This window comes from Callithrix jacchus, chromosome X (genome assembly GCF_049354715.1).
Source record: "Callithrix jacchus isolate 240 chromosome X, calJac240_pri, whole genome shotgun sequence".
Taxonomy (NCBI): domain Eukaryota; kingdom Metazoa; phylum Chordata; class Mammalia; order Primates; family Cebidae; genus Callithrix; species Callithrix jacchus.
This window is the reverse complement of record NC_133524.1, coordinates 107,499,540-107,513,261: the sequence shown is the minus strand read 5'-3', so window position 1 is coordinate 107,513,261 and position 13,722 is coordinate 107,499,540. Positions and strand designations below refer to the sequence as shown.

The 13,722-nt window shown below is 37.7% G+C and overlaps 1 protein-coding gene across 32 annotated transcripts in view; it reads right to left on the bottom strand.

The window, feature by feature from the left end:
- The window catches only part of PAK3 (p21 (RAC1) activated kinase 3), a 287,279-nt gene that overhangs the window by 101,672 nt on the left and 171,885 nt on the right, over positions 1 to 13,722 (bottom strand). For all 32 annotated transcript variants that reach the window (XM_035289027.3, XM_035289030.3, XM_054251356.2 and 29 more), the window contains one exon: positions 780 to 981. In XM_035289027.3, the coding sequence (XP_035144918.1) occupies positions 780 to 954 (175 nt within the window). In that variant the 5' untranslated portion in view covers positions 955 to 981. The remainder of the gene's footprint in view (positions 1 to 779; positions 982 to 13,722) is intronic.

Below are 13,722 nucleotides of genomic sequence, written 5' to 3'. Positions count from 1 at the left end.
CCCTTCTTGCCCTTCTGACAACTTTCTATGGTGTCACTGCCCTAGTACTTGCTTCATATCTGTAGAAGCCATGTTTCAGTTTTATGCTAATTAATGCAACCTGGAAGTTACTTACTAGAGATTTCATATCCCTGCATGTTTCAAAGCATTAGCATATGTTATTTAAGCACCAAATGGTATTATAAACACCAGAAGGATAATTTATAATATATTGGTATGCTACTTAGTACACATGGGGCTGACTATCTAGGGGACAACAGGTAGAAGAATGAGAATGGAAACAAATGACTCAGAAATGCCTTCCCACCTACGATATAGTCAGAGAGACAATATTGTGGCAACGTAGACTGATTCCCATATACTAAATTCAAAATCTTCAGTCACCAAAAAGGTATACAGAACTAAATCCACCTATACCCAAATTTCTAAAAAGAACAACTTACAGTTAGGGAGGGATTATTGTAAATTCTACTCTATATTATCAGAAAGAAAGTCACTGTTGATATATTCAAGACAGTACTGTTGCTATGATTACCCTTGGCTTAACACTAAGAATTTAATTTTATGTGAAAGGCAAATATAGTTTAAATTATATTCTGTCAGCCCACAGTAAATCAATCAAACATTATTCTCTGACAAAATGCAACCTCTGAAGATGTAGATGAAAAGGTCAGGCAGGCCCTGAATAGTCAATGCTCAAGAAACCACCACTTAAGAAAGAAAGTGAAAATGAAAGAATAAACTAGCCCCTTTTCAATGCCCGGCCACTGATACTTTACTTTTATCCCCTCCTCCTGGGAAGATAGAGCGAAGCCTGGCTTTCTTATTCTTCTCTTCAGGGGCCATGGGAAGTGGTTTGGAGCTGTGGTTGAGTGCTGAAGAATCCCGGTTGTTACTATTCATCCTCAGTGGGGGAGCTGGGGGTTTCTCTTCATTATCCAGACCGTCAGACATTTTCCGTTACTACCAGTTTCACAGCTCCTAAAGAAAAAGAGGGAAAAGACAGGAGTTGAGGGAGAAGAGGTCGAAAAACAACCTAGTAACTATGGGGATTCTAACATTGGTCTCATGTTTTCTGAGTTTTTTTGTGGATCATTTTTAGGGGTTTCTTTTCTGGAGGAGAGGAAGTTACCTCCCAAAAACCCTGATGCAATTTTCAAAAAAGGAAAGTGAAGGCAGTAATTAATGACTTTTCAAATGTTATAAAAACACATAAGTCTCTTTGCTTTTCCCACATTGAAACTCTATTTTCTGTTCTCTACTCACAGTGTTTTAACGAACAATTTACGATCTTATTTTAAAATTCTATACTGATGATTGTTAAGGGTCAGGTGATCAGCTTCCTCAGAGTTTGGAATTCACACAGGTTTGGGTGTTGATTTTTAATGGCCCATAACAATGACTTGTTAGCTGCTTTAACGTCGAGATGTCCGTGGTATTTATTTCTTACATGAGTGTACCTCATTTACAAAATGTACTCTCCTGCTTTTATGGTAATTAACTGAGAAACCATCCCCTAGATCTGGAAGTTTCAGCATAGCTGGAGTGTGCTGTTAGGGTAAATGTAAATGATGTTCCATATTCTCACAAGCAGGCAGAAGATGAAGGTGGCAAATGTCAGAGGGCCAGTTCCCAAGGAGACACCATAACCTTACTCCCTGCCACATTTTATGTCCCGGAACAAGAAACAAGGGAGGTGACACAAGTAGCTAGCTGTAAGATCCAGTCTGGGTTTTAGGAGCTCATTTGCTCTTAATTTCATTATTCTTTAGTATCTTGTGTCTGTGTCTGAGTATATTCAGTTTTCATTCCAGAAGGATTTATTACCCAGGAGGATAAACTGGAAAAGCATGGATTCCCCAAGGAAATGTTTGTCTGCAGGTGTTTTCCTACTCTAATTAAAGTCCTTCCATAAGGTCCTGACCCCAGCACAAGTCAAGTACTAATAGTACCTTCTAAATGAATCCCCAGTTTGAATTCAAGGAAAATCAAATCCCTTTAAAACTGCATCTCTGTAAATTTATCAAGTATTCGCTGATACTAATTTAGAAATATAACAACTCTCCAAACATGACTCAGCATATTACTTTGTTCCAACAACATTTACTATGAACAAACCCAAGAACTACAAAAACAAAAGCAGGGGTCTCATCATTAACTTTGTGTTGTGCTGAAAACTTATCTATCTATCAATCCTTTCTAGCCATTTAGTGGTTATAATGTGTTTATTACGCTCAGTAATGCACTCCAAGTTACATCATTTATGTAGAGAAGTTCAAAAAATTTATTTTGTTTTAATTCTCTCAAATATATACAGTCTGGAATTAAGATAGGTTATTATCGATTAATAGAATCACCGTCTGCACAGGTGATTGACAACTAACAATTGGCTTAATCTTGATTTAAACAGGAGATCTCTTTTTGTTTTGCTTAACTGTCATGCCTTGCATTATCTTAATGAATTAAGACCAATTATTTTTTCAGTAATCACAATAGTGAAAATACTAAGTAATAAATGGTTTTTCACTATCACCAACAATTTCATAAACCTCACATTTTCCTATTTAGGTCAAACTACAGAACAAGGTACAATGAAAAAGGAATTGTGATGTCAAGGATAAAGTATATTCATAGATACTAGCATAAATATTTTAATTAGAATATGAGACCAGTGCTAATGTGTCTGCATTACCTTTTGCATTTTATTTTTGGTCCTTCTAAATTCACAGTTTCTCTAGAATTAAAATGAATTTGAGACTGACTTCATTAGTGGCATTATTCTGCACTGTACAGGTTCATGGTTTTAATTTAGTCACAGAGAAAATTTGCCACCAGAAACAAGGCATTAGTTTTCTCCTTAACATTTCCATGTTCAAAAACTATCAGCAAATATAAAATGACTACTACATAAATATGTATACAGATATACAAAATCTAGCTTGGTAAAAATAATGAAATTTGAAAGTTATTACAGAGAAACTGAGTATTTTAAAATAGAAATACCCAGAAGACAAACTTCCAAAAAGAGTGTCTTACAGGGACAGAGAGCCACCATTTTCTGGATGATATATATTTTCTGATGACATATTTAACTTGAGATGACAGAAGTCAGTGAAATGGGCCATATGACCTCTTTAAAATGATATATGAATCTGATCTTGCATGATAAGACAAGAGTCTGGGCCAGCCAGGGTTTCAGCACAACTACAGAATTTAAAATACTATGCTCCTTTGTTCTTGATAAATTGGTGTGACTGGCAACAGAGTGGCCTTTTTTGTTTCTAATTACTCCACCTGACCAGAGACAGGTAGATGCCCTGCTTCTTTTCAGGCTGCCTGACTACCCTGACCTTATTTGACCCAAGTATAATGTAGGTTGGGAAGAAAGGAAGACTTGCAATCTAAAACTCCAACTAAACTCTTCTATATCGAACTAAAAATCCTTGACCAAAAATTCAGTAACACAGATTTGCCATGGTCAGTATCACAGACATTCTGCAAAGGACTCAGCTTATGTGGCATACATTCCTATTGTCCACGAAACTGGAAGTATTTCAATGTCAGTCAACTCATCAGAGCATCATAAGAGAAGCTGGAATACACCTTTTACAAAGATGGAAGTGAAACTGAGGAACCTATGTCCAGTTCCACACTAGGAACTTAATAAAGCATGAACCAATCAATCTCTGTTTTCCTAAACTGTTCAGATACAGTTTTGTTTTAATTGTCTTGATATCACTTTGATTCTTTAATAACCACTACAAGGCACAACCAGTCATCCTCTGCTAATGATTCCAGATAATTCTGATTTGGTGTTGAAAGAATAGTACAGGAGGTTCTCAGTATTTTAACTCGACTTCAAATCACGTGGTTCTAAGCACATTTTTAGAAGACCAATGGAGAAAGGGTAGGGATCTGCAAGGAATCCTTGTAGTTAAACTATTTGTTTCACAAGTGGGAGGTATCTCCTACTATTCCACAAACATATTAAAAAAGCAATTTTATTATGTTATGTTTATAAACAATGCCAATCTACTAAGCCATGTGTTCCCCTGAGACAGCTTTCTATAAAGGATACTATTAATGGATTGCTGGTTCAATCTGCCTATGATGTCACTATTTCCAAGATCTTGAAAGAGACTATTTTATTTGGGGCGGCCGTAGGCTCTATTTCAAGAATTGTACAAAAGCACCATTATTCTCCAGGAACCCAATAAAAAAACTATTTTATCTTTAAAGTTCAACTGTTGTTGTTTATTTCTATAACAGGACAGAAACTTGTAAGTGAGTAGCACATTAGATATAGCCACAGGCTTTTCATTTTACTTTTAAAGGTTGGCCCTTAGCATTGTGGAGCTGACTTTAGTGGATAACCAGCAACAGTTTGTACCTGTTCACAAATTGATTTCATACTTGACTATTAGGTTTTCCAGAGACAATTCAAATTGCTTTGGTGTATGGGGTATATTTTTTTATTCAACCCTTAGGACTTAATGTGGTTTAGCAACGCTCTGTAATTACACTTTTAATTCATCAGCAATAAGACATAAGCCTCTTATTTCATGATAAGCAAGGAGCCTAAATATCCTTTTTTCTTCAGAGTACTAGGAGAGATTACCTCTCTCTTTCCCTTTGTCTTTCTCTCTTCCTTTCTGCCCACTCCCCACACAAGGTTGAAGGCATTCCCCACACAAGGTTGAAGGCATGTACTTACAGGGGTACACATGAACACATACAGAGGGTCCTTCACTAACCTGCCTTGCCACAGAGCTTTATTGCAAAGGATTTTAGAGAAAAAAACTATTACCAAGGTGCATGGCAACTATAAATTAAATGATTATAAATTATAAACAATTGTCATTAGTCTCTCATTCCTCCAAAATGCATTATCTTAACCAGTGAAGTGCCAAAATTGGACACTCAGGGAATGCTGGGTAGGTGGAAAAAAGAAAGCCACCAACTTGTGCAGATCTAGAAGTCAAGGAGAAAAGTAGGTAATCAACTATACTCTAGCTAATGTGACAAAAATTCACACTATGGCCTATGTGTTGGTTTGAATAAAGCCAAAAATGCCAATTGTGTCCATTTACTACAAGCATTCTACCCAAGTATGTGCAGGATGAAAATCCACAAGTACGAGCTGCACAGCTTGCAGGACCATCTATTAAGCCATGAGCAATTGAAATAAATACTTTTTATCAGATCACATATCGTCAGATAAATAGAAACAACTATATATCTGTATTGTTGTCTGCTTTCAAAATAGACGTAACTATTTATTTTCATATTTTCCCATTGAAAAATTACACTGCCTTCATTTTAAAAACAAAAGCCCAGGTTAGTACATGTACAGTCATGATCTAACAAACACAGAGGTAAATCTCCAAAACCACCAGCCACTCAAGGCTATTATCACAAATCTGAGTACACCAAGGTTGTTTTATGCCCTTTTCATAGCAAAGGAGAGGATCAAACACAGGACCGAGCTGCTGACTAAGGGAAATTTCCAACATCTGAAGATTTCTAGTGATTTTTCAGACATTAATGCCTATAACATGCTAAGATGCCAAAGCAGGCATTTAAGAGGAAGAGAATGAACCAGATCTGGGTCTCCTAGCAACTCTGAACCCACACTACCATTCCAAAACTAGGTGGAAAAGGGACGGCCCAACCACTAACTATAGCCAACTGGATGGGCCCAAATCCATTTTGATCATCTTTTTTCAAATTGCACAGCCATTATCCAAGTTACTCCCCTCATGAGATCAAAAGTTCCTTGAGAGTAAGAGCCCCTCAGTCATAAATATACACTTTTATACTACTAATACAATCTCTTGTTCCCAATAGACATTAAATACATGTATTAAGTAACAAAATGGAACTCTATACATTCTATGTATTTGTTACAGCTATAAGTTTTTCATAAAGTTGCATAAGCCTAGAGACCTAATTGTAGCAAGTCAGAGACAAGAAAGCATATTTGGAAATATCAGCACTAGCCTAACTGCCAAGTAGTTGGGCATTATTTCAAAGTCAGCTTCCATCTGATTACCAACACCTCATTTTGAAACATACGACTTTGTAATGTCCAAAGGACTTCCATGTCTTCCTCTTATTTGAACCTGACAGCAATACTGTGAAGAAGAAAGTATCATCTCCATTTTTTACATGAGGAATTTACAAGCATTGACTTTAGGTACCTGCCAAAGGTCACAAGTGAAAAAACTGAGAACAGTATCCAATCCCTCAGCTCCTGAACTGGTCAATTCCCTTTCCAGTACATCAATACAATGCATATCCAAGTAAATCCACAAATGCACACACTCTTCATATATACATCTTTATCCTCCTAAAATATCAATACAACTGGTCTACCCTTTTCATTTCTACCCATTTCATGCTGGTACTTACTTATTTCAAATGGTTTTCCCCATTCACACAAGGCTAGGTAATTTACTCACAAAACTCCAACAGGTTTCGTTGACCAGTTGTACCAATTCTTAGATGGCCTGGTTTTGGAGCTTGCCTCTTCTGGGGCACTCACCAAGGGAACTTTGCTATCAGAGACAGGGGTGTGCTGTTTCAGAGAGCCTCACTAGGGAGATACCATTACAGTGTGTAATGGAGGGAAGCCAATTCTAAGATCATTTGATCAGAAGGAGCTGAGCTACTTGTTAGGCAGGAGATCTGCAAAAGCAGCCAGACAAGCTAGAGTGGCACTAGCTCTTTTTACAGCTGCCTAGTTTCAATCTTAGATCATGTAAGAGATAGCTCACGCTGACATACATACAAGCACACTCACACAGCATACATTCATGTTCTCTCTCATACAAACAAGCAAATGAGGTCAGTTCTGCTGTAATGTTTTTTGCTAATATTTTTATGAGTGACTTCCATTGTTTTCAGCAGGAACTTGACACTAATTGAGTTCAAGAAGCCAGCATATTATAGTTGCAGATTTCATGGACAGGTTGCAAATAAGGAAGTTAATAGGTATAGTCCAGCATCCAGACTCCATATACTGCATATAAGGAACAAATCATTCTTTTTCTTTTTTAAAATACAGTTTTTTTTAGAATGACGTCTTAAGCTCCTAGACATATGCAGCACCATACTTTATTATTCATTGTGTGTGCTGCATGAGCTAACGCCCAGAAAATGCTAATGATTATCTGACACGTACTTATATTGGCAAACTGTTGCATTATTACAGGTTTCAGCTTTCTATTTGCAATAATGATGCTTCCAAAAAGAGAAAATAAGATCCATAAAGAATAGGGGTAGAAATATTTCAAGCATTAAAAAATCAAAAGTAATTACCCTAAAAGATGCCTCAAAGAAATTGGTGGAAAAAAAGAAAAAGGAAGCAAAACCTAGTAAGAAAACATTTCCTAGTTCTCCAAGAACATAACACCATTGGAAGCATTTAGATGGAACAACTTAGATACAGACTAACATCTCAAGCAAGCAGGATATGGTAAACTAATGTCTTGAGTCTCCAGAGGTCTCACTGCTATCTGTTACTATGCATGGATGATAATTACACCCTTCATTGATCCATACCAGTGAAATATCAACAAATGCCCTCAAATTTAAGCTCAGAAATTCAATTCCTGAATTTCCTAGAGATTTCTGCATACCATAGAGGTTCCTGAATGTTGCTTTTCAACCTGTGTGCCATGGCTCATCATCTTAGGTCCTTGCTCTATCCCCAATTTCCCTGTACCCAAGTCAGCTTTCTACAGGGAAGGTGCCCATTTCACATCTGAAGAGAAGAGCTACCTGGGGCAATGGAGATTTGTTATTATTTCTAAAGTAGGAACTCAGATCAGTTTAGCAAATTCACAGTTCACCAAAATGGTGACTTCTTGCTAGAAGTGGAAGTTAAAGAATTTGAACTGGTGTAAAATGCAGCAACTCTTCCTCAAGTTTTTGCCCCTTGACCTAAGTTTACATGCCCATATTTTAAAAGAGCTGGGCATGCATTTCAACATTTGAGAGCTATGTTTAGGAAGAGGAAATAACACCTATTAAAAGCAGGCTTTCCTAAAATACTGAAAGAAGAATGGAACATGACAAGACTTACTTTCTATCCATCCCACTTTACAATGGTAGAGGATAAATGTTCAACTGACAAGGGCCTTACTTATAGGAATTCCCCATCTTTGGGCCCACCAGACAAAGATTTTGCATTACAGAAAACTCACATGAGAATTTGAAAAAAGATGATAATACACCCAAAGCAGTCTCTTTAGAAATTAAAAGCCTGATCTGAAGGACAAACTTATGACTGAGTATGTTGATTTTCCCATGGCCTTTCTGTGCACAGCTTACACAAGCTCATAATTTGCAAGTGGCTGAATGCTTATTTCTTTACTACCTGGTTGCAGCTGCTGCTATTCACCTATAGAATATATTGCTCATCATTAGTTCATGCTAGAGTAGACGTCTACTCCAGCACAAGATCAGCTTTACTTCTCTGGTGTTCATACACATACAAAGCAAAGACTGTTATGTGCCTAAGTCTTTCTGTGGACCTGGGAAGCCCCTGAGCTGAGATCACAGGGCCTGGCCCTCACCACAAAGGAAGGAAGATAGGGTATTTTGGGAGGAAAACTGCACATAAAACAGGTCAGGGCTTGGTGCAAGGAGCTGTAATCAGCAGGCCTTAGGGTAAATTGGTCAGTAGTTCTTGAGCCATTCCTGTGGAGCCTGTACTGTAGCCTAGAGTACATTCTGACAAAAGCACTGGGCAGAGAGAAAGTGGAGGAAACTCAGGTGTTCATAATAAATGTATATACCTCTGTATCAAATGATGCCTATCTTAGAGTGTTCTTTCTTCTTCAAGATTGAGCCTGATAAATCCCCTATGTCATAGTGTTCCCCATTATGCCAGTCAATCACCAGTTGGTTTCGGGGTCTTCAGTAGATCACCTAGGTGTGCCCTATACTCTTCTGCACAGCTTAATAATAAAGGTCTATAGGTCACATAGCTTCATAATGAGAGGAAAAGAAAAGATCATATGTCAGCCCAACATTCCTTTTTACAGGAAAATATACCAACTAATGCTTTCTCCTTGTTGATTTCTGGTTGACTTTCATTTCAAAATATCCTGGGCCCCAAGCAGAGAGGTATCACTCTGAGGTGTCAGATAGTAATTCCAAGAACATATTATTGAGGCCCTTTAAATAACCCATCTGTGCAAGAATTCACTTACTCAAACCACAAATATTTACCAGTGCCTATGTGCTAGGCATCATACTAAGGAATGGATGTAAGCAGATAAATAAATACCTAGCTCTGAATGAGGTTATAGGCTCCAGCAGTGAGTTTCATTCCTGGCCACACATTATATGTAAAATGTATGTCATATACAGACAAAAATAGAACTACAAAACAAGTAAGGATAAGTGCATGCAAAATGAGAAGCACAATTTAAAAAAGAGGAGCTATAGCACTTCAGAAGAGGGCAAGACTCTCTTCACCTTATTTCTGTATTAGAAATCGTACTACCATGCACAAGGAATGTGTTTGATATTGTTGCAGGAAACATAGCTGCCTGGCCTTACATCCCACAACCACCAACATTCATATGTAACCAGGTATTAAGTCAGGTATAGGGAGCTTATAAAGAGAGATGAATAAAGATAAATCTTTATCTTCAAAGAGCTTCTAGTCTAGTGAGGAAGGCAGACATGCAGATATACAATAAGAATACAGTGTGATACAATCTAGGTAGGCACAAAATGCTTTGAAGGGACAGAGCAGGAAGGATATCTAATATTCCCAGAGGGGTCAGAGGATATAGCACTTTAGCAGTGTATGGAAGGATGAGCAGGAATTCAATAGGATTTGAAAGGTAGGAAGCACTAGGTTGGTATAAAGTATTATTATTCAACAGTATATTTCAACCAATGAATACTTCAAGCATGCTAGATTAGGTTTCTTAGCCTTGGGCCCCTGTTTCTGCTCGACTGAATGATATTAGTACTATATAAGTAAAATAATAGATCTCAAAACTCTGGAAGAAAATAATATGTGTGAGGCTTAAAAGCATTTTTAGAACTGTATCCATATATAAACAGAAGAGATCTCTTTGGGGAAATTTATTAGGCAGATAACACTCAGAAAAAGAAACCTACCTTCCATGTTACATTTAAGAACTAAGTTGCATCTTGTTAGGCAGACTTAATTTGGGGGGTTGATTTTTATTTAGTAGGTTTTTTATAAACCCAAACTAATTGTTTCTGACAGGAAGAATGACTAACCCTAGTTCTACTTCTGGATTTTTCTGTGGTCCTGAGAAACTCATTAAACCTTTCTAAACTTATTCATCATTTACATAGTATTTATTATGTGCCAACATAGGCATTGGATACTTTGAAAGGACCGTGGAAGAAGGGTAGCTAATGCTGCCTGGAGGGGTCAGAGGATACAGCACTTGAGCACAGTATTAAAAGAAAGTAGGAATTCACCAGGTTCTAGAGTGAGAGGTGAACAAAGTTGCTCCTGCCCTTGAAGAGACTTAAAATCTAATAGACGTCAGCCATGATATCTCAGTGCAAAGAAGAGAAAAGGTTGCTATGGGAGGACAGAGAGAGAGACTCCCAACAGCCTGAGGGGGGAGGCTTCACAGGGGAAGTACACTTGAGTTGAATTAGGAAGAACAATTAACCACACCATTTTTCAGGTCAAGCAACAAGGTGTATTAAGGAGATCGGGGACAAAAAACAGGAATGGAAAAAATAAGATCCATAGAGACAAATTAAGAAGGGTTTAATATGCCTTTCTACAAGGGTTGGACTCCTCTTGTGTATATGAAGAGGTTTCACGTAGTGAGAGAGCATGATTAACTTTGAATTTCAGAACTATTACTCAGGTGACAATGTAGGAGATATCTAAGGTTGAAGACTTAGGAAAGGTTTTTCCTATGGAGTCAGATGTTACAGATAGCAACATGGAAATCATTTTGAAAACTGATAACTCTAAGGTAATTGGTGAGAAGAGAGGAAGCACATGCAGCATGGGAATTGGAAGACACGAGAAGAGAGATGTCAAGAGAGGTCTCTACAGTGGACATTGGCTAAAAAGGGTAGAGATGCTAGGCTTGATATGATTAACTGTTCTCAGGACCCCAAATGGAAATCATGGTAGAAATATATTTCAATGCCAAAAGGCCCAGAGGAGTATGGGAGGCCTAGTGGTTTTTGTAGGCTTTAGTTTACATTTGGGATTCCAAATAGAACTATGCCTCAGTTTCCATATTTGTGAAATGAAAATAACCAAATACCTTAGAATGGGAATAAAGAACAACAATTGAAGTTAGTGTGCTGATAACTAATACAAATATGTTGGAAGACCCTTGTATTCGCAAACATTAGACCACTTGTAATAATTGCACTCTAAAGAGAATAAGAACAAATTATTCTAATATTTTTGGCCAAAACAACAGCACTTATAATAAGTTCTGACAAGTATCACGTTGGGGTCACCACCTGAGACCTCAATCATGTCGGAGTTACCACCTGAGATGTCGCTCACCACCTGCAGAGGTCTGTCCTGCAGACCCTGATTCAATGCAAGATGAATGAATACACTCGCACGCACTAGTATGATTGGGCTAGGGATGGTCGTTGGCTGCTTTCAGAAGATGACTGCAGCTAACCAACCCTCACTCCCTGTAACTGCTCATATTTATTCAGGGTAGATTTAACAACAGAGGTTCTAAGTCAACGTGCTTGTGGATAATTAACATGGTTAAAATAGCGGTCTTACAAATGATAAAAGCTTTAGGTTCCAGGGGCCCAGAGTAAACACCATTAATGGGTAATTCGAGTAAAGACAAAGGAATGTGGGGTAAACAGACTTAACTGGGGAAGCTTTCATTTTCCCTATATTTTACCCTAAGCTGACGTAATGAACTGGCTGGCTTCAGCCCATTCCAATAAAACCTTTCAGACTTCCAAAAGGTTTGAGACTATAACCTTCCTTCCTTCCCTAATACTTCCCTAATATTTTGCCAGCCACCCTGAGTGAATTCCAACAATAAGTTTTCTATAAATTTCATCTAAATTTTTATCCAGACTAACAGCAAACATAATAATTCTACCAAGACTACAATATGCAAAGATGAGAGGATAAAACCAATGACACAATAGAAATATCGGTGAGAATTTAACTAGCACCAGTGAGAATTTCACTAGTACTATCCAGTGGGAAGCAATATCTACTATCTTTGAGAAGTATAAACTACATCGCAAGTAATTAAAAAAACTGAAAACATCAATTCACTTGTGGTGGAAAAACTGTATCTCTAGTTATATGTATTCCTCACAATAGAGAGAGCACTATTAAGACAAATACAATTGTGGCAGTGTTTCTAACACATTCATTTAGTATTATGAAACTGTTCAGTGGAGAGCTGGACATGTGGGATGAAAATATTAGCTTGGAGGCTATCAACATTGGAATATGCACAATTGCTCAGGAAGACTATAGAATGAGATAGAGGATCAGACCAGATCTCTGTGGAACTTGAACATCTAGGGGTTGGAAGAGGAAGAATGACTAATGAGCCCTGGGAAAGACGGTCAAAGAGGTGGGAGAACTGATATGCTATCCCAGAAACCAAGAGAGGAGTGCTTCGAGATGAATGTTTGGCTATGACAAAAATGTTACAGAGAGGCCAAAAGTGCTTCTGCCTTTCTGCCCTCCTGTCCTCTCCCTAAAGTTTACTAAACTTGATGTCTTATAATTCTCATGTCAGAAAAATGGCCAAGTAGCACCACAGGTCTGTTAAAGTTTTTCCATATATTTTAAGAATTTCCAGACTCTGAACATTTGGTGTTACTGGAGCAGCAAGAGCAGAACCACTCAGTATTTATACCTCAAGATTTTCCTCTTGGTGGTGAATGGTACTACTATGGTGCTCAGTAGTGATAAGGCAGCAATGTTTGGAAAGGTACTGCTATGATGTTACATTTGTTTCACTCTTGAAACATTCTGGGCATTGCACAAGATAGGAAGAGAAACACCTATGGTAGATAAACTGTAGCTCATATTTAGATATTTTTGTCACAAGAAGGATTATGCTCAGTTCAAATTGCTCTTATTTGCTAACTTAAGCCCCCAAAAGCTTTGCCAAGTGAAGGTGCAAATATTCAATCTGGAGTGGTGCCTTCTCAGCCTAGCACTGCCACCCATGAGCTACATGACATTGGGTGCATTTCTTGCCTCCATGCAGCTATTTCTTCACCGAGAAAAGATGATCACCTCACCAGTAGATTGTGAGGATCGCATGATCCGCATTTGGGAACTGCTTTGAAGTAATTTAAGACATTCTACAAACCGATGTTTACAGTTTATTGCCACAGATTTCACAAGCCACAAATCTCTATTGTATGCAGAAATCTTATGGCCCAGGTACTCTGCTAAAAGTTACTTATGTTCAAGTTCACATAACTTGCATAACCCCATGAGATTTTATTATTACAATATTTCCATTCTACATATGAAGAAGCACACTCATTAAGTCACTTGACCAAGGTCACAGAACTAGTAAATATAATAGTAAGATTATAGCATCCCATGTCTATGTGACATCAATGCCCATGCTCTTATTTCTGTTTCTTAAGTCATAAGTCACACGAAGTTTCATATTAAATTCTACAGCTATTCACAGCTTTTGCATGAACATGAATGTTCTGAGGGCTTTTGAGTAA